At 44.6% G+C, this 27998-nt stretch overlaps 1 protein-coding gene across 9 annotated transcripts; it reads right to left on the reverse strand.

Annotated features, from left to right (window-relative positions):
• Window positions 1-638: 638 nt before the first annotated feature.
• Window positions 639-27905, reverse strand: DPP8 (dipeptidyl peptidase 8). Of its 9 annotated transcripts, none has more exons than XM_050903076.1 (19): window positions 27647-27905; window positions 25927-26039; window positions 24801-24974; window positions 23758-23891; window positions 22370-22488; window positions 21860-21988; window positions 19765-19826; window positions 18615-18715; window positions 17304-17481; window positions 16148-16307; window positions 14592-14671; window positions 12531-12683; window positions 11743-11878; window positions 10799-10944; window positions 9807-9953; window positions 8887-9039; window positions 6626-6768; window positions 5789-5900; window positions 639-5187 (listed from the first exon to the last, which is right to left on the reverse strand). In XM_050903076.1, the coding sequence occupies exons 1-19, from the start codon at window positions 27903-27905 to the stop codon at window positions 5065-5067; spliced, it is 2622 nt and encodes an 873-aa protein (XP_050759033.1). In that variant the 3' UTR covers window positions 639-5064. The 9 variants fall into 9 exon arrangements, with proteins under 9 accessions (XP_050759033.1, XP_050759028.1, XP_050759032.1 ...); XM_050903071.1 differs by having other exon boundaries at window positions 22376-22486; window positions 23723-23891; XM_050903075.1 differs by having other exon boundaries at window positions 10799-10917; window positions 22370-22486; window positions 23723-23891.
• Between the last annotated feature and the right edge of the window lie 93 nt (window positions 27906-27998).

A 27998-nucleotide genomic window follows, 5' to 3' on the forward strand; every position in this document is an offset into this window, starting at 1 on the left:
AGCATATTTCTGAAAGCCACCAGAAGAGGGGGTGCTTCCCTGTGGGTGAAAAAATCAGGAATGAATGAGCAAAAACATGAATTGTGCCTGCCCTGAACCCCCCGCAAGCCCTTTTGGGGTGGCACTAAGCGGAACCAGGGTGCCTGCAAAGCCTAAACCCCTCAACAAAGACGTACGTGAGGCCAAGCATGAGGTGACTGCATGAAGGGACATCTCTTCCCTTGGCAGAGCCCGTCTGCTACACACAGGTCCCTCTGTCCTTCTGCCTTGGGGCCAGGGCCACCTCCTGCCCCGGGGCACTTGGCCCATCTTGGCCAGCGAAGCCGTGGGATGTGCCGTACCCGGTGCGACAGCTCCGGCTGGTGGCTGCCGGGGCCGCTAACAGCATTCACACGGAAACATTTAGGAGAGGAAACGTAATTATGCCAAGCAAACGCCTGGTCTTCCTGTTTTTGTATCAATCTACCTAACCACAAGGGGCAGGAAAAATCGCAGATGCTTTTGCTAAACACCCAACGCGTATATAAAACACACACACACATTTTCCATCATTGCTGCTTTCCACAGCGCAATGAGAGAAGAGATTTAATTACACACAAACTCTACTAAATCAAGAAGAGAGACAGTTGAAAATGGGGGGGGGAGGGGGGAACCATTTAATTCAATTTATTTAGCAGCATCTTTATTGCAACAAAGGTTTTGTAATAAAACGCAGCAAAACTAATGTCTCCACTTTACATGATTAAAAGCCATGTAGCTAGAAAGGTGGGGGAAGGAGGGAGACCAATAAACCCACTGGAGTGAGACATGCAATTTTGTTAACGCAAACAGCAGGCACTTCATGTTCTAAAATTAAACACCTGAACTTCTACTGTGCAGAACATCCAAGTAAAAACCGCATGAAGATCTCTCTTCCCCTTCCAAAGGGGCGGCCCGGAGAACCGTGAGGGGCACACAAAAAGTCTTTACAGGGTTCTGGTACTCAAGTAAACAGGCAGTTCAAGGCAGTGTCCTAATCTGGCTGATTATTTCATTTATTTATACTCTATTATTGCCTCGTCAAAAGTTGAGCGTCACGCCAGCAGCAAAACAGCCTGCCTTACACACGGACACACACAGCGGAAACACGACCCACTTCTCCTGGTAGGGAATAAGGGTTGGGACCCCCGGGCTCAGAGTTTGTGAATTCCCCGTAATTCGCCACACAGGCTCAGATGTACGGTGCTCCAGGGTTAAAGCATTACTACACCATCCCGCTCAGAAAGTATTTCCATAGCCTATTCCCAAATGCCACTAGTAAGTTGGGAATGCATTTTCCATTCTAATATAATGAAGTTAGTCAATTTTCAAAGCTTTACTTGGTGCTTTGAACTCATTATTTCATTGAGTTTATAAAAATTAAGCAGTTCTGGGTAGACAGCAATTCTACTTTGTTCTGAATAAAAAGAGATAATTGAAAACAAGGTGGGGTAGGGAGCGCAACCCCAGTGCGAAGGGTTTGCACATTGCACACTCAAGAGGAATTACTGGAAGCTGCGTTAAAATGGGCCGAAAGAACATGCTGCCACCAGAAACAAGCACAACCAATCCCAACCACTGCAAACGAGAAGAAACTGCTGGCATCAACACTCAACAACTTCAGTATCTCATCACTCAGATCCCTGTATTTCATATATATTTTTTTAAATATATGAAATGAAAACATTCATCTCAAAGACACCCGTGCAACTAATGTGCACCACGCAATGAAGGCTCAATCCCGCTCCCGCTCAGAGCAGGTGTCCTGCTGGGCACGGAGGAGATCTCTGCTGAAGGCAGAAGATCCGCCAAAGGGACATACGAACGGCTGTTTCGGGAGCCACAGGGATGGCTCCTCCTCACACGTTTCTGCTCCACAGACAACCTCCCTCGCACGTGCCTCCCCAGGATCTCGCTATTTCTGCTTAAAACTCACATTAACCAAGACCTTTTTTTAACACGCAGGAGGTGACAATATCATCCCAAATAGCAACCAGGCTGGAAACCTCTTCTTGAGCGACAATACCATCTCCTGGACTATAAGGTACGACCTCGTCCTGGAGCAGCCGACTCCAGCAGCGCAGAGCAGGGCAAAGCCACCATTCTCCATGCCAGCTCTGGTCCAGTGCTGGACCAACACTTCACCACACAAGGTGCAGGACTACTACACCCCCTCCAAAAATACTGATGCAACAGTCCTCAGGACTAACGCCTTCCTACCTCTGCAGTCTCAATGGCAAGGGGCTTTGCCCTTCTTCCCTTGTCACTGGGAATTTAGCCGTTGACTGCGTAGGGCTGGATCAGACCTCATGTAAGGCATCTCTCACACCTTCACCTACAAGCAGGCGTCTTTTACAAGAACGACAAAACTCTGACGATAAATCCTCCCAGCATTTCCACAGGCTAAGAGAGCATGGGGTCTTAAAGTGCTTAACTACTGTAAAAAGAAAAAAAAAAAATCATAGGAAAGAAAGAAATACATAATTTATGTTGCAAAATAGAGTACTTACAGTACGTTGTACTTTAATAGCTTTTCGATATATATTTAAAACAATGGAAGGATGCATTATTTAAAAGTTTTATGTCAGCACTTACAATCACATCCTGTGCTAAATCAAAACCTAGCCTGGTTTACTTGCATAACATTTAGTTCTTCAGTTCCCAGAAAAGCACTGTTTGATGAAGGCCATTTTCATTCTGTTTTTTAAACGAAAGGATCAAGTTCATCTTAAAAATCATATACATTTACATTCAAGGGTAATCACCTCTAGAAAAAGAACAAAAACACCCCCAAAAGCAAGTTAATTTAATATTGAACAAAATATAAACAACCTTGGAAAAGGTGATACTATCCACGTGTAATTTTATACATATATGTATATATGAACAGATATAGATATATGTATATATAATACAGCATAAACACGTAAGGAACACAATGGAATTCCATAGTAACAGCTTCTACTTGTCTCTACTCACTGTCGTGTTGTTCTAGTTCAAATGCATCAGCACACGTATTCGTCTCTCAATACTGACTATAGCACACTCCATAGGGATGCTGCGTTCGCTTCAGTCACAATTAACTACCAAGAGAAGACATTATAGGAGCTGGGCTCCTTCCCTGCCATGCCCTTCCCAAAATAAAACCGTAAGCCTGTTACTGACCTGCTAATGGTATTTGAACTGATCCACTTATAATCACTATGATCTGAAAACCAGAAAACAGCCCAAACCAAACATCCCCACCTCGGAGGAAATTTGCATTTACTGCACGCCTGTTTGCTTTGGCTATCTTTTGTGTAACCCAAAAACCAGATCCCGTTCTCACGCACACATCTTACAACCGTGTAACTGCACCAGCTCCAATCGCTTTGGCGCATATGCTCAGCAGCCTAGCTGAAAAACAATGCGGTTTGATACAATACAGCCAGATTGTGTTAAATCCCGGAGTCTCAGGATCAAGCTGAACAGTACAAAAGCAAGGAAAATACAAAGTTACAACATGTGGAGTACTAAGAGCGTAAACACCGAGAGTGATTCCAGATTTTTAGAAGATGAAAAGAAAATCATGCTCTGCTTCTCTCTAGCACCAAAACAGAAAGAAAAGGAAGTTCTTAGGTTTCTAAGAAAACCATTAAAACTTATAGGAGTCTCAGAGGCAAGCCCCAAGGGGAGAATTTCCTGGATTAAAGAGAATCATTTTGCTATGGATTTCTATCCTCAACGACCTGTTGCAAGTTAAAAGTGACTTCACACACTTACGATGCTTTTTAGCCAAGCCTGCTGCTTAGTTAAAACCTCACTAGCAAGAACACAACTGGGATTGCATATCCTTTAGGCTTAGCGGGGTTACCTTAAGCTATACAGAAGGGGGTTTCTCAAATACAGCATCATAATCATGCTACACAGCAGTGCTAGAAAGGACCCAGGAACGGAGGACCGAACAGAGTACGAGCCCGGGAAACAGTCCCTCAAATAAAGCAGGAAATTCGATGAAACAGTTCATATTGCCTCACATGTAGTGTTTGTAAGGTCTCTCCTCACTAAATCCTCTGTAGACCTTTGAATGAAGAGTATTGAATTTTAAAATCGTAACAGGATGCATATACCTATATCATGCTGATGTGACAGTAAGAAAACAGTATTGCAAAACCAGCTCCAGAATGAACATCAGGGAAAAATGTCAATGAGAAATGGGCTGCACTTTTAAGCTTGTTTTAAAATTTACAGAGTTTCAGCTCTTTGACTTAAGTTAGTTTGCATCTCAGAATAAAAGATTGTTATGCCCATATCACAGAAAACTATCATTTCACTTCCCCACTGAAATCAAGTGCAATCAGGATAGGATCTCAAGCTGCTGAAAGAAAAAAAAAGAGCATGATTTATCCTGGCGAGAGAAGAAATCATTGACAAGAACCTGGCATCAACTGAACTGAATCCAAAATTTAAATTCTTTAGGAGGCAGCTTAAATGTCTTTCTTCTTAAAAAGCAATTAACATCTAGACAGGCGATGTGCCTAACTTGTGACCAGCTTCTAAGGAGTGAGACACATACCCTTCAGGAAGCATAAAAGCTATATGATAGCATTTAAAATGTAATACAAGTTGTAACCATTCAGGTAAACTCTTGCTGTGTAGTGAGTAAATCATCCAGTATTATGTAATAAGATATCAAGGAACACACTGTAAAAATACATCAATTATGTCATAATGCTTTTAAAAAGTGAAGATCTGGTGCTGTAGAAATACGTTATTTTCAGTTTCAGCTCCTCCCCCAAGAGAACACCCATGGTACTGCATTATACCACAGACATTTGATTTTATTTACATCTTAAGCTTTAAAGTTATTAGGTCACCGTACTTTCATTTCCTGTATGGCACCAAATTTACTTTTAAAAAAGTGTCTCCATGTGTGTGTGTGTGTGTGTGTACGCGTGTGTACATGTGGCAGGCACCAAAATGCAATGTTCCATCCTATTTTCTCTAGTTTCCTACATCTCCTCGTTCGGTAAAGCAGCCAGCGGAGCAGAGTTCTGCAGAGGTCAGTTACATCGCCTTCAGGGCAGCAATATGAGAGCCCAGATTCTCTTGCAGGTAATACAGTAGATGGAGTTCATAGTGCTCTCCCGACTCAGGTACCCTTATACTGTGTCTCTCCTGAGGGTAGATCTAAAAAATAAAATAAATTCGTAAGTATCCACAAGAGTTGCAGGCACCAACATTTAAATCGGTCCCCAGAGCCACATTCAAGCTGTTCGTGTAGTCTCCCTGCATTAACTCTGCACCTGAGCTAATACACCCCGTCCTCCGTCGCCTGAACCCAGAGACAACCCACCGCACCCTCTAATCCAGCTCGTGCTGCGCTGCGGGCCATCAGCCTGGCTGAACAGAGCCAGATCCTGTCCAGAGCCATCACGTACATCGGCACGCTCCCAGTTCTGCAGCACGGTGTGGGATACCTGGGCTACATCTGCACAGAACCAGCAGGGTTTAATTAAATGCATAACCCTGTTCCACACTGCACAAACACTGCTGTACTGCTTCCAAACTGCAGATCTCCTCGGGAGCAGCCTTAACTGCTCTTAACTGCTTATTTGCCTAGTATTTTTTTTGTTTACTCATAAAATCTTCCTTTTAAAAAAAAGTTAGGCTCAAATACTGCAGTTTTATCCTAGAATTCCAAGCTGCCCAGCACAGCCATGTTACAAGTTCCAATTTTGGACTCCTCAAAGACAGACACATTACCTTTACACCCTGGTTCTGGCCTTACCTGTAAGTCATACGGTTTCCCAGCTCTCACTAAAAAGCTGAGCAAAATACTAGTGTGTGCAAAGTGAACATTCTCATCCAAGAATCCGTGTAGCAGCAGCAAACGGTTTGGTCTGAGAAAAGCAAGAGACAAACGTTTCTAGACAGCATCCCAGAACCTGCCAGTCATTTCACAAGCCACACATATCCCTTCAAAAACACTCAATAGAAAAAAACATTTGCATTGAAGACAGTGATTTCACTATTGTAAATTGCTCTGGATGGATATGTCTCCCAAACCTATTCTTTCCTCCTCTAAAAGTTCTTCCTGCATACACACATCATGGTCAGATGTTTTATCTGTATATCTTCTTTATTCTCAGAAGTATTTCCTAGCTTGGACAACACAACGGCTTAACACTTCCTCGGAGTCACTGCTGATTTTCAGCTCTTTGGCAAGAAAGCCCATGGTCTCAGCCTGCTCTGTAGACAACACTGTGCTGACACAGCCTTAGAGCATGCAGATCAACTCATTTTGGTCTAGCTTAATGTGGCTCTAAAGTGCTAATCATAATGGAAGATAAGTTTGTCATTTCTTTAGACACAAAAGATAGTCTTTAATTACAGCTATTATACAAGGGATTACATGGAATGGCCTGTAATTATGCAAATGTTCATTCAAGTATTAAGTTTATTACTGTTGGGTTTTGGTTGTCTTTTTTTTTTTTAATTATTATTTAATACTAGCATTTGTGATTACAGGATTCAATTGCCAAGAACAGGGAGATAAAAACGTGTCCGTGGGGCTTCAACTTTCCCGGTAGGAAAAGGAAAAGGCAAGAACCAGAACCAAACTTACTCAGAAGGAAACTTCTCAGCTTGCATGGCCACCGAACCTAGGTAATACCCCTGCTCGTTGTGATCCGGGTGGCCCATGTAACGCTCTGTGTAACCAGTGTCATAGAAAATCCACAGCGTGACGGGTGCTCCGGCAATGGCAACCTGCAAGTTCAACAGGGCTCTCAGCATGGGGACACCTGACCCCCCGATCTGGGGATGCGCCTCCCCTCCCACAGCTCTATCCCAGTGCAACTAGAATTGCCCAAAACACACTGATAAGTTTACAATCCACAGCCCGCAGTGGAAAAAGAAAAGCAATCCTCACTCTCCCTCCCACGGTTCATACGTATCAGCACAGTTCAGCTATGACCTGCATGTGCTGAAAACAAGGCAGCTGCTGAAAACTAGGAAGGTCTTACAGACAAATCAGAAGCAACACTAAATATATCACTGCAAGGCCTGCTGAGGGAAGTGGATTTTGTCCAAAATGCAGAGTACTCTACTTTCGGGTTGCAAAACCTTTGTTCATTTGAATGTCTAACAGAAACTGGGATCGATAGCTCCCTAGGACTCAGCAAACTACCTTGCATAGCTAGCACCAGCTTGCAGAAAGGCTTGTGAAAAAAAAGACCAATGAGGGAAAAAAAAAACCACCACCAAAAAGCCCTTTGCCAGGCATATATTTTTAAAAGTAAAAATATAACAATCCTTAAGGACTTGAGACAAGTAATTATTAAACCTCCCAGGAATATTCAGGTCGGACTTAGACAAAGCAAGAGCAGCCACAAAGAACAAAACACATCCCAAGAGCAATATCCAGCTCTTGCCACATCTCTACTTTTGAGCCTTGCCCAACAGCAGTCTGGCCATTTAGTATAGCGGTCTAAAGTCACGAAATCACAAGAACCTCTTTTCAGTACCTCTCCCCATCCCCAGGTTGCCCTCCTGGCTGCTTCAGAGGGATGTGAAGGGGATACAAAGCAGCATGGGCAATTTGATCTGGGAATAGAGCAGTCTGCAAAGAAACTATTCTCTCAGGGCAGGAAAGAGGGGAGGAGGAAGAGAAGGAAGTGTTGTTTTTCAGCAGGATCATTTCCCTTAGTTGGTTCACAGCACAAAGAGTTCAGCTGACATAAAGCAGGCAACAGCTGAGACTATATAAAGTACCTTCAGCATAGGTGACCTGAGATTGGTATAACTATACCAGCACACTGAAGTTATTGCAAGCTCTACAGTCCAACAGTTTAAAGCTCTCTTACACAGTTCCAGAGAGGGAATATCCTTCTGTGCTCAGCTGAATGGGGTGAACAGTTGTTCCTCCTCCCCCCAGCTCACGAGAACAGACTCTCAGATATTCCAGTAAAACTGGCCCACCTAAACAGCCCCACACTCCTTTTACATGCCAGGCTTCTCGGATGGCAAGCGTGTTCTGCCCAAAAGCATCCTGCTCGCATTAATGCAGGAAGCCTCATGGACAACACCACACCTTCACATGAGGTCAAGATTATGTCTGGCTCATTGGGAGCTGGGGGAAGCAAGCACAGTGATGGTGCAGTCACACCACCCTCTTTGGGGTGGTTACACTCAAATAAAACCACCACACTCTCCTGGGGAGAAAAGCTGCAAATTTGTGCGGAGAGGTAGGAAAGCACAGCACTTAATTGCACAAATGCAATTTTCTGATTTGAGGCATCTCTGTTAGTATTAATTATTGGGGCTGTACTGGTATCATGGCCTCTGAAAAGCTGAGTCCCATAGCTGTACCAGTACAGACTCAATGTGAATACCAGTCCCAGACACCTCTCAGAACCTAACAGTGACAACAGGCTTACAGAGGAAGAGCATCTCATCCCCACGCTTCACACAGAAACACAAGTGGAGAGAACTGAGGAGACAACCCAAGGTCACACAACAACTTACAACTGCTCTTGCAATACCCACTGATTGCTGGTTTTAAAAGGTACTGCGGCTTGTTAGCAGGCTCTAGCCTTAAAGAATGAATAGATTTTCAGATCTGTTGTCTGTGAAGTATCAAAAAAATAACCAAAGCCTGGAAGCCTAATTAGAAATACTGTGGAAGAAATGTTTGCTAGAAAAGCAACTTCTCTCCAAAGTCACCCAAATAGAAGAGTTCTGAAGAAAACAGCCAGAGCACTGTGTCCTCACTTGTCTAGAGCAAGCTCAAAAGTCTTTGTGCTGTGAACACCCATGGGCGGTGACACGATTAAGGGAAAAATTCTGTCTGCACCACCAGAATAAGTACTCAATGTATGAACATACCCTGAAAATATCTGACCTCTGCATTAAAGCCATAAGAGAGAGGTAGCCTCCATAGGACCAGCCATGAATGCCAACACGATCCAAATCAATGAAGTCATATTGGGATGCTAAATACTGCAGCCCTTCCACCTGGTCATCAATTTCTATTTGTCCCTGGGAGGGGAGAGAAAAAGGTAAGTTTTGTTAGTTCCAGACAAAAGTTACATTCTCAGGATTTCCAAAGGTAACCACCTTCAGACCTTTGCTGCTTCTGTTTGTGCAGCACCCAACCACACACCAGTACTCCACTGTGCTAGGCATGTTACAGAAAGAAGACTCCTTTCCCCCATAAGATGATAAATACAGGCGAACCCACCTCTTAACTACCCTTTCCTTCATTTGTCTCCTTGCTTGGGGACAAGTAAGATTTTTCAGTGTTTTCGCTTTTTGCTGTTACAGAAGCAAGGCTGCATTCTAGCTCTGTCCATGAAAATGCCATTCCCAACACACGGAGAGCTACACTGCAAAGCCAGCAGAGCCTGGCACAGGCCCTCGCTGCCTGTACACACGGCCAAACACACTCATCCTCTCCAGCCTGACACAGGAACTGCCCTAAATAGTAACCCACGCTGTGAAGGAAACTATTCTGCTTCGTGTGAGTAGCAAAGCATTTCTGGTGGGAGCCAGAGACCCCCTTACGAACCACCTTGCATTATGCTTGCAACGTCAAACCCTGACATTATATCTTTCCCACATTGAGCATCTTTCCTCCCTCAAATCCACACTGCTCAACGACGCACAGTTCCCCTCCCCGAACCTAGGCAGCATCACACAGGCAATGCTGGGCATCTGTGCCAAATCAGTGCTTCAGCTCAGATAACACTGGGACTCAAACCTGTCTCTGGCTGAAAACAAAGAGCCAGACTCAGAGCTCCACATACCATTTTGTATTTAAAGGCTCCTTCAAACTTCAGCCCTCGGTGGCAGGACCCCCTGTTGTCAATGACAACAACAACGTAGCCTAAAGAGGCCAAAGTGTTCAAACGGAAATACTTGATTCCTTTAAACCGATTGTTCACTAGCTGTACCTGGAATAGAAGAAGAGCAATGACACAACCACATATGTAATGGAATCCAGAGGTCACCTCTTAATCCAATTTCAGATTTTATTTATATTTATCTTCCTTTAAATGTTTTATAGATTTTTATAATGTAAAGTTTTCAAGATCCCTCCTCCCTGCTGCAGGATTCCCTCTCCCTGCTTGTGGTCTGCTATGAAATAAACTCTCTTCCCCTAGTAACAAGCCATTCTGTGTCACAGATACAGAGCTGAATTGAGCTCCACTGCCACACCAATGGGCACGGAGCAAGAGGGGTGGCTGCTGACTGCACAACCCAACCCCGAGCCCGCAGCTCTGCTCTTCGCTCGCTCTGTTCTTTCCCAGGAGAAAATCTTTCCCTTCACCAAGTCTCACTCCAGCTGCCTTGGACCATAGCAGGGCACAGTAGAGTTGGGGGGAACCAAAGCAGGGCTAAGGGGCTCACCTTCTATTCATCAGTAGGAAAAGGACAACTGGGGAGCAAGCTCTCCTAAGCACACACTGGTAATGGTCAGTGCTAACAGAGAGCTCCCCTCACGTACACACGGGGGAAGTAGAAACAAAGAACAGGAGCCCCTACGGAGGAGGGGGAGATAGAAGAGGGTCTACCTGCACTTCCCTTTCTCCCAGTTCCAGTTCTGCTACTCCATACCTGTTCTCAGACAAGTGGCAGTGCCTCGATCTATGACCTGGAAGTCATGACCGCTTACAGCACCTTCGGCCAACCAGCTACTCAACAAACAGGCAAAACGCTGCACGCTATCCTCCGCACGGAGCAGGAACTGTTCGTACAGGAGAGCCCACCCCGCTGCTCACCAACATGCTGAACTCACCTGAGGACCTCCATAGATGAAGAGCACAGTGGGGTACTTCTTTCCAGGTTGCAGATTGTGAGGTTTGTACATCATCCCATAGAGCGTAAACCCCGTGGAGCTCTCGAAGGAGAACACTTCTGGGGGAATGTAATCAGGAAGAGGGCCTGCCACAGGAGGGAACAGAGAGACTGCTTTAACAGGGAATGGATAACACAGCTCTGCTCCAGCCCTGCCCCATCACCCATCTTGCTGCAATCCCAATGGAGCTCTCCCAAGCTTTCCAGTGGATGTGGCTGGGACCAGGCAGAGACTGGGAATGCCCTGGCCCTAGGGGAGCTTCCGCAGTCCTATCATGTTCCCATCTCTGCTCTCCTATGAACAGCAGTAACTCTTCTCCCCTGACACAGCCATTACAGGTACCCCGTCCCTTCCTAGCCCCACTTGGGACTCACTGCATTAATACATGGAAAGCAAAGGATATAGAGTATGCCATGGGGAAGGAGAGATGAAAGGGAACAGAAACAAAACGGAAAAATAAAAGCCCAAGAGCTGTCTCACAAAGACATGAGTAGGAAGCAGCACACAACTATTTAGGGAGGGTATGCCCCTCCCCAGAGGCCCAGAAGCATTATATATGCTTATTAGCAGGCATACAGCACAGAGTAAATGACTGCACTTAAACCCCTCCCCCGATGCTAAAACTGGCTTGCTACGGTTTCTACTGGCTCTGGCAGCAGAAACTTAGTAATTTCCACTCTAAATTCCTTCATGGCCAGTTTATACCCATTCATCGCTAAGCTGAAAATGTCACTCAGGTACTTCTAAGAACTCCTCACACAAGCATGAGTTTCAGAGACAAGTCTAGTCACCCACAACAGCAAATCTCACGCAAGCATATTCTGGGATATCTTTCATTCTGTGAGCCTGGTTGTGCTTTTCCAGTTCCTTATCCATGCCGTTACCTGCTGAATCTAAAATGGTAGCCCAGAATTCCTTTGTCCTATGAGCTGCATCATCTTCAGGTCCTGTCAGCCGGTAAAGCGACACACAGTGCGGGTTCTTCTGATTACTGTACTTGCTGATGAACATGTCACAATCCTAGGGAGAAAAAGAACATTATCTTGAACTCCTCAGTGCAGAGGCACAAGCAAAAGCGATCACCTTTTTCTGCGTTTAGATCTTTCAGAAGATGTTTATGGGCCAAATTAAACCAGGAAGTCTGGGCTCTTTTGATAACAGCAGGTAGACTCTGAGAAGCTACAGTCCTTAGCAAGACTCAGATATTAACACTCCAAAGCCAAAAATACACCTGCAAAACCAACAGTGGCTTGAGGACCTTGTCACACATCCTCTTCTGGGTAAAGCATTCCCAGCTGAATGGGCTACTGCCCCAGATGCCCGGCCTGGCACCCCACCCAACGCTGCCACAGGCTCATCTCCGCTGGTGATTGCTCTATAGCCTATTTCAGGTGAAAAGAGCCAGGCTCAAACAGTTTCAAACAATTCATCCTGGCTCCTTTTGCCTGAGGTGAGCTGAAGAACACCTGAACTGGGAGGTCAAATCTGGCTTCCAGGGTGGGTTTACGCACTCACTGTACAACATACAGGAGCACACAACACAGTGTAAAATCTACTTTTGTTATATTCACATATGGCCTTGTCTGTTGATTCACGAAGGACAAGACTGGCGAAAAGCCACAGCACACCCAGCCAGCCCTGCCTATACAGGGCCTCACAGGCAAACAGATACCTTGCTGACACAGCAGGCGTGAGAGTAACCACGTTCTGTCAGCCGCTTTACTTCTCCAGGATTCTCGTAGTTAACAACGTACAAGTGATGCTCTAAAGGCGAGTCTTTTGTGCCTTGAAAGTACACTAGTTTTTTGGCTTCATCAACATAGATCTGTCAAAACCAAAACAACACATCCCTCAATATTGTTTCTTGCCAAAACAATACCCAGTTCTACGGCCTCCAAGTCTCCCCCCACCCCATCCCACTTCCATAAAGTTCAGTTGTAGCCCAACAATCTGCAAGGAATAAGCCAAATGACTGTTCTTACTGTCCACAACTCTGTCAGTTATGATTTGCACTTCACACCTTGTTGCTCAGCTCTCTCATGCAGGTCCTTTACTCTTCCCAGTCTCCCCTATTGTTTTGCTATGCTAAATAGAATCACAGAATCATAGACTGGTTTGGGTTGGAAGGGACCTTTAAAGGTCATTGAGTCCAACCCCCCTGCAATGAGCAGGGACATCTTCAACTAGATCAGGTTGCTCAGAGCCCCATCCAACTTGACCATGAACGTTTCCAGGGATGGGGCATCTGCCACCTCTCTGGGCAACCTGTGCCAGTGTTTCACCACCCTCATTGTAAAAAATTTCTTCCTTCTATCTAGTCTGAATCTCCCCTCTTTTAGTTTAAAACCACTACCCCTTGTCCTATTGCAACAGGCCCTACTAAAAAGTCTGTCCCCATCTTTCTTATGAGCCCCCTTGAAGTATTGAAAGGCTGCAAGAAGGTCTCCCTGGAGGCTTCTCTTCTCCAGGCTGAACAACCCCAACTCTCTCAGCCTTTCTTCATAGGAGAGGTGCTCCTCTGATCATTTTTGTGGCCTACAAAATTAGGATACAGTTGGCCTTCTGGGCTGTCAGCACACATTGTCGGCTCGTGTCCAGCTTTTCATCCACCAGTACCCGCAAGTCCTTCTCGGCAGGGCTGCTCTCAATCCCTTCATCCCCCAGCCTGTATTGATATCAGGGATTGCCCCGACCCACGTGCAGGACCTTGCACTTGGCCTTGTTGAACCTCATGAGGTTCACATGGGCCCACTTCTCGAGCTTGTCCAAGTCCCTCTGGATGGCATCCCGTCCCTCAAATAACTCTGTCCCCCATTCTTTGTCATCTCCCCACTCTTCAGGCCCTTTCCCAAATCACATACGATATAAACCACCCCAGAAGGAAATCAAGGCAGCAGCTGACTGTAAACCACTGCCATGTTAAATATTCCTCAGTTGTCCCATCTTTTTGAGCAGACAGCAGAACAGATTCAAATGCAGGTCAACTTGCACACCTCATTCCCTAACCCCATTTCTAATTACCATTTAGGAAGGATTTCAAAGACCTTTACAAAGTCCAAACCAGTCAAACAGTTCTCCTTGAACTGCTGTTTGATTAAATGATCAAAGAATTCATCCAGCTCAGAGCTAGGAGAGCAGCAGTTTGGGGAGCATTCCCTGCCTCCTTGTGCAAGCTCACAGGTTACATGGAACATAAACACTCTGTACTCTGGCTAAAAAGAGACAGGGCTAATAGACTTATGCTGATCCCTTCAACGAGTATCTCTTGATTCCAGGACAGCAGTTGGACACCATCATCATGACATCTTGCTGCTCATGGAACACGTGGAATTTCCTCACTGCTGCCTCGCAGTATTTTTGCTCCCTTCTTCTCCTCTTTAAGCCTTGAACTTAGTGGGGAAAACTCCTTGTTGACAAGGATCCACACAGGAACATGCAGGAAAAGAAAGCCAACTAACGTTGCCTGTGTTGCTTTTCCACACTGCCTAAATCACAACCTCTGCTCCAGAATAGCATATCAGGGGTAGAGCAGGATGAAAGCACACCGCAGACCAAAAAAAAGCCCACATGATACATATGCTCAAACTCAATACTAGGGAGTGGCAAGGTCCACTCTTCTCAGGGAGCAGAGCCTCACTAATGCGACACGTACTGATTTGTGAGGCCCCAGAGACCATCTCCCTGCAGTGTGTGTTGCTTGCAGGATATCCATGCAGCAAGAGCAGAGACTTACATTGGATCCATGTCTGCCAAGCACTTCCCATTCTCCACTGGTAATCGCTATCTCCTCTTTGATGGGGCACTTGAAGTCACCTGCAAATAACCAAGATACAAACAGAGATTTTACAGGTTTACATTTTACAAAACACATGGTCACAATAATACTTCTTCCTTCCAAGCTTTTTTACTAGACTAAAACCAAGAGCAACCTACTTTCACAGAAGACCCACACCTCTGCCATCTCCCCAGAAAAATGTTAGGTCTGGTACTGTTTAACGTTCTGTGAAATATATGTTAAAGGATTCACAGGATTCAACCTGAGGCCTGGACAGCTTGCTTGCCTTTTTTTTTTTTTTTTTTTTTTTTTTAAAGTATTTTGTCACTTGCACAGACATAGAGGTTTTATACTGAAAAATGGGCGTGCAAAGGGAATCTCAGGTGTCAAAAACGGAGAATTTTGTAACAGAGTGGGGAACAACTCGGCCTTTGTAAAATGGCTTAATTACCCTTAGAATCAGGGAGATTTAGCAAGAAAAAGAAGTTGGATGCATTCAGAGAAATCTAATCAACCCAGGATATAAAGCTTTCTGGAAAAAAAAAAACAACAACTCAAGCTGCATGAGACTAGGACCTCCAGTAAAATTAGGCATATTTTTTGTGCATGCAGAGCTCAGGAAGTGCCTTCAACACACACCAAGTAAATTAAGTATCACAGCATGAAACTGTAAATTAAAGAATACATGCTGTGGAAAAACCACTCTGGGAGCTTTGCACACAGCTATAGCATGCATTTGAGCAAGACCAAACTTTGACTGCAGCTCGGAAGCACATGGTCCTTGAATTTTTTTGCTTGAAATGACTCTTTCCATTTGCAACAGCTGCCAGTAATGTTCTCCTACTAACATCTCTGTCTATACAGCAATACCATGATTGTTTTTAAGAGCAGAGAGGAATTCTCTGAATAGTTGTCATATCATAGGTTTTGCTGTTAAGCACACGTTCATTTTAAGGGGACTAAGAGGTGGGCCCACTCAGACGGGGAGGCCCTCTATGGACCTTTTTACAGTGCGTTCAAACCGTGCTCTTTGTCAGCCTCTCTGCCACCAATCTGCTTGTAAAGGCTGACAAGGACTACGTTGGTTTTACTTGCAAAATCAAGTCCTGAACCAACGTGCATCTATCAGATACATTGAACCCTGCACATCAGAGGTAGCCGCGTTATTGCTATAATGATTAACCTCTGGCAAAGTCAGCACACAAACAGTCCCAACATTGACAAGGAAAAGCCAACTAAGTGCATTTCATGGTGTCACAGGGAGCTTGTTTCCCATCTGATTTTTTGAAACTTCTCCCTCTAGTCCATGAGGAAGAATCAGGGTTAAAACTAAGGCATGCTGAATACAGAATAACCCCCGTACAATTTCAAGAGGAATGACTGTACAGTGAAGTGCTTTCCTGGACAACAGCAGGAGTTTCCAATAAGACGATAATTCCTGACACCTGGAAGGACATTTATTTCCTCACTAGTCAGCAAATGCCCAATTAAAGCAAAAGAATAATTTCACTTACTTGGAGCAGGGAGGCTTCCACATGACCGTTTATACTTGCTCTCCTTCAAAACTGAGATGACTTTGTATAGGTGCCGGAATCCTGTTTTACACTCAGAGGCAAAAATGAACTCTATCTCATCTTCATGGGTTTGAGGGAAAACATAGAAGATATCATGGATCTGTGGAAACAGAGCAGTGGATCATTGTTATCAGTAGGACTTTGGCACTGAAGTCACACATAATAAGTTCCTCTAACTGCTCAACACAGGCAACACAGTTCACACTAGCAGCGTGCAGCACTGTCCCTTGATGGGAGAACCAGTTCTGCTCAGGAGCCAGAGGATGTCTGCAGACAGTAGCCACATATGCTGCACAGCTCCAGGCTTTTTGCTAGTCTAACTCCGGCCAATGAACTAATTCAGTAAGTTTTTCTGCACCTGCCTTTCTAGCTTAGATACAGAGGTTGGTCCAACTGTGCAGACAGCGTATGAGAGCCACACAGAGAAGCCAGAGTTCAGTGGCCTCCTCTGTCCAGTGCTGTCTAGAAGCCCAGAAGTGAAGGGTTATTTAAAGAAAGACAAGCTGACATCATCTTCCCACTCATGAAGATGCCAACTCTTGCCTCAAGGGACAATCTTTTGAGGGACAATCTTTTGAGGGACTCAGGAGCATTTATCTGCACAGTATGAGCTGCCAGTCAAAAAACACTCCAGACAGTAAAAATAATGGTGAAAGGACAACTCACTGCACCACCCTGAAACCATGCACACTATTACTAAGGAGAAAACATGGTATCATAGAGAGCACTCGCTGTATAGGGACCATTCACTAGAAGGCTTTGTGCAAGTGCTCTCTGCTGAAAGATCCAACTACCTGTCAGTGATTGATGTTCCCAGGCCTTCCTGCACCCTGGCACACCCCCAACTGGATGTCATTTTAGAGACATCGATCTTTATCTGCAGAAGGGTGAACAGCACTCATTTTTACAGCATTAGGCTAGGAGACCGGTGTCTGGTCTCACAGCACAGGCCCTACAGCACACATCCCAGAACATTACACACAAATCTATTTCACCAGACCATATGTAGTTAAGGAGGGGTTTTAGTGACTGTTAGCAGGCTCTTGGCACTTTTCACCCAATATCATCTAGATACCTCTGAAATTCAAATTCTTACATTTATCCAGATGTCTGTTGTTTCTTCATAAATAATGAAAGGTGTAACAGAATCTGGTACAGCATCGATAAGTTTCTGTCTTTCCATTGCATCATCTTCTGTGGGGATGAATAATGCAGGAGGGATCAAGACTATCTGAAGTCGAGTTTGGGAGCGATCCAGTAAGATGGACCAGATGCTGTTGAGGAGACAGATATTAGAGAAAATAACATGCAACCATGAGTATTAGACAGGTCTGAAAATCTCAACAGACTCTCATTAGCACTAGGCGTTTTGAGGGAGTCAAGAACGTTCAATTTCAGATTAAGGACAAAGCCACGTGTAAGATTTCACCCACATAAACTAATCTCTTCCATAACACAAGAACCTATTTCACTTCATTTCAATATTGCATAAGCACTGCAGGTTCAAAAGTTTAATTAACTCTATTCTCCCAGATTTGAATTGTGCTTTAGGGGAGAAAGAGAAGATAAAAAATCAGAGGGAATAAACGAAGCAGAAAAATTTCAATTGAAATTTCAGGATACTTGTGAAAATACTAACTTTTTAAATCTATACCTAGCAGAGAATAATATTGGCACCTAAATGGACTGGCAGCAGACCCTGCCATACTTCTGATGGCTTTGCATGTAGCTCTAACAATAATCCCACAAAAAGTAAGACAACGTAGCAAATGTGTCCCTGCATTTCTTCCACATTTGGGGGGGGGGGCGGGGAGGGGGGAATTAAAAAGGTGAAAGCCATCTTTAGATTCAAGAACTGGAGAAGTGCAATTCTGGAGAAGCTTCTCATGAGTTAGAAACACTGTACTACATCATCTACAGGGTTAAAAATGACATGCAAATGTAAGTAGCACTTACAGCAGGTTTTCTGATCAGTAAGTCTGGTCAGCAAGGATGGTCCAGTGGTTAGGGTGCTAGCCTAGGGCCTGGGGGACCTGGGCTCATTTCTCTCCTCAGCCACAGACTTCCTGTGTGACCATGGCAAGTCACTTAGCCTCTCTGGGCTTCAGTTCCCCATCTGTAAAATGGGGACAATAGCACTGCACTCTCTCTCACAGGGATGCTGAGAGGACACATACATCAAAGGCTGTGAGTGCCCAATACCAAAGCAATAGGGCCAGGTAGCAGAGAAAGAGACAAGGAGAACTCTGTTTTGGTTTTGGAAAAATTGTCCCCTTTGCACAAACAAGTTTGTAGAAATGTAAAAATGAAAGCAGGCTTAAGCTTGAAGAAGACAGAGACCACTACATTCTGCTTCTAACTGTATCGCCCCAAACCCTCTAAGCAGAGACAGGATTAACATACGCACTATTTTCCTTCTGGCGTCCACCCAGCTCTAGCAATGTACTCTACTCCTTCAAAGAGGATCTCGAACGGCTGAACTAGCTCTTTATCCACAACATCTGCAATCTGTTGACAAAGCAGCAATTCAGTGACACTGAGATGAACCCCCACCACCAGTTTTCATGCACGAAGAGAGTCTGGACACAGAAGACTTCTTCTATGCAGCTCATGCAATTTAGATTGTTCAGCCTTTGCAACACAGGGGATTCAACCCTGTCTGTAGCCAGACACCAGAATAGTACGAGAGCTGCACGCTACCAGCACAGCCAGGGCTGCGACTTGAGAAATCCGGATGCTACTCACAAAGCCATTGCTCGTCTCGGACAAGTCACTTGAACACTCAGTTTCCCCACGTAACGGGGAAGTGATTTGTACCGAGCTATTTTGTAAGGTGTTTTTATCAGTAGATGTTGAACATCCTGCATGACATCCAGTTATCAACGTGGTTCTAATTCATGATATGTAATTCTGCAGTCTGTCCCTGCTGGGACTGGGGACAAGTCACAGTGGTACCCAAAGGGTCGTGACGGCTTTCCCTGCCTTTGCTGGCTGACGTCAGCATCGTTATCCCAGCAGGTGACTGTTGAAGGCTGAAGTAGCTCAAGAGTAGAGAGGATCCCAATAATGTATGGCTGTTACTGTAGCTGCTCAGTAAGATTAATTTCTGAACTGTCCAAAGATCTTGGACTGGGCTATGGAAATTTCTGCATCTGTTAAAAAATCTCAGGGCAAAAGCAAAGTTCATCTCTTTCCGTAAGTTCATGCTTTTGTAAGGTGATACATTGGTCTTTGCAATCAAATTTTCCCAATATCTGCAGCCAATCAAGAGATCTGTCACGTAAGAAGGTCTAACCATCCACATCTAAAATATTCTGCTCGGCAGCCAAGTTCATAAACCAGTGATAGGGAAGGAAAGCACAGCCTTGAGAAATACTGCTGCACACACAGACACCAAGTATCTGCATAGGAATGAGCCAAGTGCACTGCCTCCAGAGAAGCCATTAAGCTATCAAAACCAAGGAAGTTTATTTGTACTGAGCTGGAAAATGAATTTTACCAAAAAAGAATCACAGAAATTATATTTATTTGGAAAACAAGCAGAACATAGAACTTACTCTGCCTTCCGCATTGATTGTCACTTCAGATATCTTGAAAGTGACCTTTGGATTTGCTGTACCTATAAAAACAGATGTTAGCAGTCAGGCACCAATTGTTTGCTTCCAAGAAGGCAGACTTGAACTGTGGATTATTGTGGTGTTATTCATACAGAACTGGAAAAGGCAAACAGCAGAATGCTCTTTGATCAAATAGCCTACTTGCATGTGTGAGAGACAGCAAAGAACCAGGCAGGGAAAATAAGAGGCTGCAAACATGAGGCAGACTCAGTGGATGTAGTCCTGCAAACAGATCTAATCAAGAGCCATGCTACTGCAACAGGCACTCTTCTCTCCCACAGTCAAAGGATGCATGTACTAGTTGGAAGTAAATGCTCAGGAGTGATGAGGATAGCAAAGCAAGCTTCGGTTTACTGTTTGGCTGTTATTCTTGAGGTCATGCACAAAAAGTGATCCAGTGCTAAAAAGCATCTTTGAAAATTAGAGCAACTCACTCCTAAAAACATATTGCCATGACTAGTGTGGTTAAGATAATAAAGCTACATATTTGTGTTGAACACTGAAAATCTAAAGTTAACTCTTCACACAAAGCCTGCACAAAGCAGCAACTCATCCTGCTGTACAGCACTTGCAGTGCTAAATGCTGGGGCCTGCTCCACAGCAAGAAAAGAGGGACTATAAAGAATAAAGCCGATGCCAGTTGATCCACAAGAAGCCACGTGGCAAATTCCATGTACTCTGAATATTCTCAATGCTGCTGTGAAGTACTCCCACTTCATCAACGCCGTTTATACACAAAAACTGATGCACTGAAATGACTTGCCTTGGGCCACAGTGCTGGCCTATTTAAGTACTTCTCCCTGGGAAGAATTTTCTCCACGACCTCAAGCTTTGCCCTCATAACAACTCACAGAAAAGGGCTATTGCCCCTGCAGCTCAGACTGGAAACTAAGGCCCAGAGATTAAAACCTAGTTTGTTTGTTTGTTTTTTAAAGGGATTTAAAGCTTTGGTTGGCTTGTTTTCCTAAACTGCTGAAATTTAGCATTGAAGAAAGCTATGACAAAATACCTTCACAAATCTGGGTGTACACAAGCGCCAAAAAACGCGAGGAGTCATCTCTCACTTCCCAGGCTAACACTGAGCCTTTCTTCCTCCTTGAAACAAGTAGTAAATCAGGATCATAAGCAGAAAAGTTTTCCCAGTGGATCAGGGAATCTGCAAGATCTGAATGAATTCTGCAGCTTGGGAAGGTCACCCAAACAGAAGATATTTCTCCAAAAAATGAAGATTTCAGGAGTGAGGAAAGAGAGTGAACCACTGTTATCTGTGAGCAACATGCCCTGCTGTAACAGTGGGGAAATCTCAGAAGAACAAGGGTCAGACTGTTCAAATTTGCCCCATACACCTGACACATGCCAGTGATCCAGCCCCTAGCAGGTCTGCGTAAGTCCCACTTCCCTGCTTCCAATGGCACTCCACTTCATGTGCTTCAAGCCTGCCCTCACCCCTTTAACTGCTGAAGCCTCCAGATCATTTACTGTTTGAAAATATGACAACAGGGGGTTTTCCTGGTAGGCTGTAAGCATGCTGAGTTTGTTGTTCAAAGTCCAAGAGCAATCATGAAAACCAGAGTCCTTCAGAACTTGAACTATCAGGGCACTGTCAGCAGCTAAACAGAAACCCTTCCAACAAAGCAAAAGGCCATAAATCTGCAGCTATTCCCTCAGAGACACAGAGCTGTAATGAGAATCAACTCCTCAACAACTCCGATCTGCCAGGATCTGAGACAGCAGCTCCAAAATAGTGCCAATCAGATAGGGTTTCTGCCAACTCCTGAGACCCCCACACTCAGAGCTCTTAGTAACCACACGGCTGGAATATCAGCACAGTCACCAGTGACTACTCTAACCTCCACAGCAGCAGTTTCCCCACCTGGGGAAACCACACATTTCCACCACCTGGACACCAATTCAAAGACTACTCAACACCTCTCCAACAACCCTCTGCTCTAGGCTAGGAGAGCCACTGCTCTCAGGCACATGGAATAAAATATGTGTCTCCCAGAAACAGCGATGTAAGGTATCAGAGTCTCACCAGTTTTGGGGTACCGGAAGGAATCTGTTCTTCTTGTCTCCAGCATGGGTGAGGTGACATGAATAATTTCCACCTCTGACTCATCATTTTCTTCATAAAGAATTCGAAGAACTTTACCCCCATTCAGTGCTGTAAATTAATTAACATTTCCTGGTCAGAACAGCTCTCATTATCAGTTATTGCAGGCATCAATATTCTCTCAGGAGCACAAGCAGGTTGGAAGGATGAAGAAAAATCCAACGAAGTCTCTGATTCATGTTTCATTAAGCAGAACATTCTGAGACTCTTACAACTCCTACCACTGTTGTGAGAAGGAATCTCTCTTCCCTCAGTAACATGTGCTCACAAGGCCACTGTAACCTGCCCACCACTGCAGATAGTTCAAAAGGAGCTACGAGTATAAGGTTCCTATCTTGCATAAAGACAAGTAACAGAAAAAAATAACTCTGCACTGGACAGCACAGCAGGGGGGCCACTACTTGTGCCTGTCAGACGCACTGGATCCACCACACTTACTTGGCTGTGCCTTTGGGCTCCACCAGTAGCCAGTGTATCTGTCAAACTCCTCCTGCAGCACGAAAGTAGCCACACCAGCAGATTTTGGATCCTCCTCAACATTGGCCAATTCTAAAAAAAGACACAAAAGAATTAGTTCGTGATGTACTGCAGAATCAAAACAGTTCTGCATTATCCCAAACACGGCCCAAGTTCACCCCCCAGGAACGATTACACGATAATAGACCTGACTTCTCAGCAGATTTGTTTTCTCCTTCCACCCTGCTCTGTTGATTTATTTAGGGAGGATCTAATCCTCTCTGACATGGCAGCTTCTTTTAGGAAAGGAAAGCCATCCTCCCTTCTTACTCCTACCCAAGTAGTCTCTCAATTTTCTATGTACCAGTCAAAGAAAGAAAATGTTCTCTCTACCTGAGCTCAGTGAATTGGAACCACAACTTTTAAGAAAATCAAAGGAAAAAAAACCAAAACAAACCCTTCTGAACAACTGAAACTGAAAATATCAACATTCAGAAAAATGAAAGCATCAGTATTTCATTCACTGTACAAACCAAAAGTAATAGACTTATGTAACATCTCAACATGATGACATATCCATAGGGCTTCAATATTTTTCCTGTTACCCTGGAGGTAACTTAGCAGCGCTCCATAAATAATTATCATCTGAGAAGGAGTCATTGCTACAGTTTATTTTTAATGTACTTACATAATATTTTAATACTTAATATTTAAATAAGCTAGAGCATTATTATTGTCAGAAATTTTAATTTAACTAAAATTTAAATGATGAAGTTTAAATACAAAGCATGATTTAAATACAAAACACAATCGATTTTTAAAAAGTGTTGTATCCACAATTTCCCATTTTCCTTCCTCCAGGATACACGTCTAAAACAGAGCTGGACAGGGTAAGAAGTGAGGACCTAAGTTACTGAGTATGAGGGGCCAGCAGAAGCCACAGTGCTATTCAGAAACTGTCTGTATTGTTTCTAAAAGGCCCTGCAGCCTGATTTCACTGACAGAAATCTTCCTCCAGCTCTATTCCACCCACAGCTCCTCCACACAAAAAAGTCTGTTCCAGTAAAAAGGAATGCGCTGTGTTTCAGGAGAACAGCCCTTCCATATGTATTCAACAAATAACTCATTCTGCCAGATTCCACACTGCAGGGAAAAGAATCATCCCACAATATCCGCACTAGAGGAAACATGTAGAACGTGACAAACAAGGTGGAATAAACAGTGGCCATTCCCCCAGATTTCAGAAGAACCCCTAGTGCCATTCCTTAATTCAGTCTAGCAAGAACAAGTGCAGAGGAGGTGCAGAGATTTTAATTCAGGATGCGTTACCATTGTGCACAAATGTTAGCCTCCTTTCTTCTCTGGTTTCTATATTAGATATCCAGATGTCATTGCTATGGATAAATGCAATCCAATTTGGATCAGCTGGACAAAGCTTGGGATCCATCCGGATATTTGGACAACTGGTCTCTACCAGAATGGGTCTTAAAGGCTGTTGCTGTTTGAAAGAAAAAAAAGCACAGTAAGCACTGATAACACATGGACACTTAAAGAAACTATCCTGGATTATCAGAAGGTCTCTAAGACCACAGTAGTGTGGACACCGACTTCAAATACACAGGTTTACAACAGAGGAATCTATCCATTTTAAACACAGAAAAATACTATGCAGCTATTTTATAGGGAAAGTTGTGCTTCTACCATGGTTGCACAGATCTCACCAGGGCCTCTTTCACCAGTGCTGAGGATTAGCCACAAATCAGAAGGCAGCTTGCCTAGAGGAGCCTGGCACACTCTTAAAAACAGCACCCTAAAAAGGGGCTGGCAGAACATACAATCTTGTCTTCCAAAAGCAGCTCAGGGTACAGTAAATTCCCCGACAACACGGTTACACAGACATTAGGCATTTGTTATAATAAGAAGAAATTATTTCAGCTTTGAAGCCCAGCTTCAGCACTAGCAGAGTAAAGGTTGCTTGTTCTGCGAGTTATACAGCCAAATCTTGTAACACATACAGCACTGACTGCTGAAGTGTGACCTCTAAACCACAGCTTGGGAACAAAAGCTGCCTCTGGCGTGACTTCTGACTACATGAAAGAGCATGGAGCATCACAGCCTTTGTGTTGCTTTTTATCGGCATTGCTACTTAGGAAAAATCAACAAAATCTGGTGTCCTGCCTTACTGCCATGGTTTCTACTATTTCTTGTAATTCTCCATCTGAGTTTCTAAAACCATGGAAATGCATCCCTATGGAGGGCTTCTCCACGTTTCGAGGGTTATCAAGGCGACTTGCCATGCTCGTGCAGCAATAACTGGTGATCATGCTCTGCTTTCACTCCAAGCCAAAGGAGCTTCCAGCCAGAGGAAAGTACTACTGCAGAAAATGGGAGAGATGAGTAAACTCACAGTGAATCCATGAGGGCCTCCATCTTTTACGTGATAAATTCCACTCCCAGCCTGAAACAGAAAGGTGCCGCTTTCTTGGTGGTAATCATAAGAGGCAATCCCAATGGTGCCAATTCGCTTCCTCTCCCGTAGCAACTCCTCTTCACGAGAGTACATCCCATAGTCCAGGATGGCCTGAATACGGGCAGAGAAGCACAATCAACACCTCTGCTCTGCATGTCTTACTATACTGTCAGAACATCTCTGTATGCCAAGCTTCCAGGAGCAGATGGCTGTGCAGACACCCTCCTCCTCCAGATTCCTGCTGGCAGCTAGAAGCCCGCTCCTGCTTGCGCCTCTGCCATCAGCACTTGTAGGTGCAGGCCATGATCAGATCCTACACAACTGTAAACCTGATAGCCACTTCTCCCATAGCAAGGCCAGTACTATTTCCGATATATACTTGTATAAGAAAGATCAGACTGAACGTCTGTTATTTCCAGAATGAGCAGGAGAGTCTTTGCTAACTTTCGCAAAGATACACAGTGACTGGTCTGGTGGGAGGAGAGCACAGCATGAATCTGGCTGACAGCCGCAGGAAATAACACGGGGAAAAAACACACCTAATTCCACACAGGGTTTGTCCCACCTCCTCCAACCTGCCATGGTGCATGGGGTGGGACCCGTGCGGGCTTGCTATGTGCAGAGGTGAAAAGGGAACACACGTCCCAGTGAGCGGGAAAGGGATCCTCTGCTCCAGCATGAGTCACGGAACCACTGACTGACCCTCAGGGGGACTCAACACTTTCCCCTGCAAGACAGTGATTATTGGAGACTACAGGCTCCTTCAGCAATCCCCAGGATCTCACAGCAGAGAATTTGATGCAAATCAGCACTTGCAATCTCTACCGGCAAAGGAGGAATCATCCAGCACGCACAGTTTTATGACGCACAAAGGCTGTAACTCCAACACTGATGAGAAAGCTGTGCTTGTTTTTGATATGGCTGCAGAGTTAGCCAAGTACAAGGAGAATCTTAAAACATTTAAGACAATATACTCCAAATTTTAACAATGGCTTATAGGTGCAATCCCAAAGCCTGTGTACTTGCTACACTGCCAAGAAGCAAGAAAGAAATCAGGACCCACCGGAAAAAGATCCAAAAGAGGCTTCCAGGAAAGCAATAGGACGGCAGCTTTGTTTATGGTTTTGGGAATTTCAGAGTAGAAGAGCGTGTTCTCCCTGTTCTCCCCAGACATTGCTATTGTGAAAGTGAGGAGGGGGAAAAAAAAAGTGTATTAGCTTTCTGTTAATAATCCAAACGCTCTCAAAGGATACAAAGGAACAGTTTCACAGGCCCTTCCTACCAGAGAAAGTACTGACAGTCTCTGCACTGCAGCCTCGCTCTGGGAATTCCCTGCTTCACAGAAATGCAAGTCACGGAGAAGGCAGAGAACAAGGAACTACACCCAGGCTTACCCCATGCTGCCTGAAGCATATCTGTGTCTTCTTGAAGGCTGGGGGCCCTTTCATTTTATAAGCTTTTAAAATCAAGGAGGGCCTTTCTGCTAATTCCTCTGGCTGGAATACTGCATGATGCAGCTTGTGTTTCAAAGATAACGCGCTTTTAGGAAGGCCTGAGCGTCCCTTTCCTGCTTCTCTCCCTCAGTGCTATTCAGATTTCTGAAAGCTCCTGCCAAGGCACATGGGGATCAGCCCAGAGGGAGCCAGATGTGCCCCAGGGAAGGCCAGGTCTGACCTATAGCTCAGGAAGCGGCGCACAGGAAACCAGAGCTCATCTCAGCTGGGGTCACCCTTAACGCACCCTCAACGTGCTTGAACTCAGCACCATTCAAGGATTATGATCCCCCATCCTCTGAAAAGGGGAAAAAAGAGACAGACCAGCAGCTTTCCGACTATGTCACTGCACAGCACATGCAAAGACTCTGTGAATCACAAATCAGAGCTTAAGCAACTAGCCTGAGCAGCAAGCAATGGGGCTAGAACATGGTTGTGGCTCCTAGGCCTTTGCTCTGGCCATTGCTTCTCCCCCAAACCCAGTTTTTCATGAACTTATGTTCAGCTAGTGGAGCTTTTGACAAAAATGTTCCTCTACCACAAGGCCTGCTCCAAAAAGCCACCCAGAAGGTTGCTCACAGTATCATTTACAGTGCCAAATCACTTCAAGCATAGCTGCAATTTAGAAATGCAGATATATCAAGTGAACACTAATTAGTGAAACAATGCAGAAGTGAGGCACTGAGGCCAAGAACAATAAATTACATTAAGTTCTTCATTATCGAGACCAAAAATGTTGAGAAAAACATCTACTCTTTAAGCTGCCCCCGCCCTACACTGCTATTTATTCCCTCCAGAATCCCTGGAAAACCTACTCCATCTGTAGCTGAGGCACAAAGGATTTTCAAAATTACATTTATAATCGCTGTTTTGGAAGGAAACTTTGAAGGAGAAAAAGGGTTCTACCCACTAGTTGTAATTAAGAGAAAGGAGATCAAACTGACACAGCTTTTGGAGAGGGGATATTGTACTTGGAGTGAGAGAAAACAGACCAAACCGACTTAACCCGTCCTCCCAGCTAGGGAACATGCCCCAAAGGACACTTTACAGTTCTTTTCCAGCTCCCACAGGCCTAATCGGTCACCTCCAACCACACCATTGCTGTGGGAGATTACATCGCAAGTTTTAATGAGACGTTACGATCATGATCGTGACATTTGACCAGCCAATCTGGCCTGAAATCCATTATGATTTAACTGCCAGAAACACCCAGCTCTCAAGAACAGCCAAACCCGAACAGACTCTGCAGTAACTGTTTAGTCAAGACACAGGCTGTTGCAGCAAGCTTACCCAGATAGTAGATCCTATCGGAATGAGGTCCTTCGGGATCATTTTTCTTCACAAACGTGAAGTCGTGAGGGGCTTTTGCCATCATGTACCCATGATACTTCCGCGTATCTGTGAGCAGTTTCCGAAGCTGGCTCCAGGAATGTCTCTCTACATAGAAAGGTTCCAGTTTTGGCTGCTCCTCTCTCTGGACCTGCTCCTCACGGCCCGCAGTTTCGAAAATTTCAAGGCCCGGCTGTTCAGTTTCCATGGCTGCTGCCATGTTGCATGTTTCTGGAAGAACAGAATAGCAGAGGTTCAGCATTGCCTTCCAGTAGACCAGCAAATATTCACTTCAGATTCCCAAAACACACCA

This window comes from Gymnogyps californianus, chromosome 11, assembly GCF_018139145.2.
Source record: "Gymnogyps californianus isolate 813 chromosome 11, ASM1813914v2, whole genome shotgun sequence".
NCBI classification, from domain to species: Eukaryota; Metazoa; Chordata; class Aves; order Accipitriformes; family Cathartidae; genus Gymnogyps; species Gymnogyps californianus.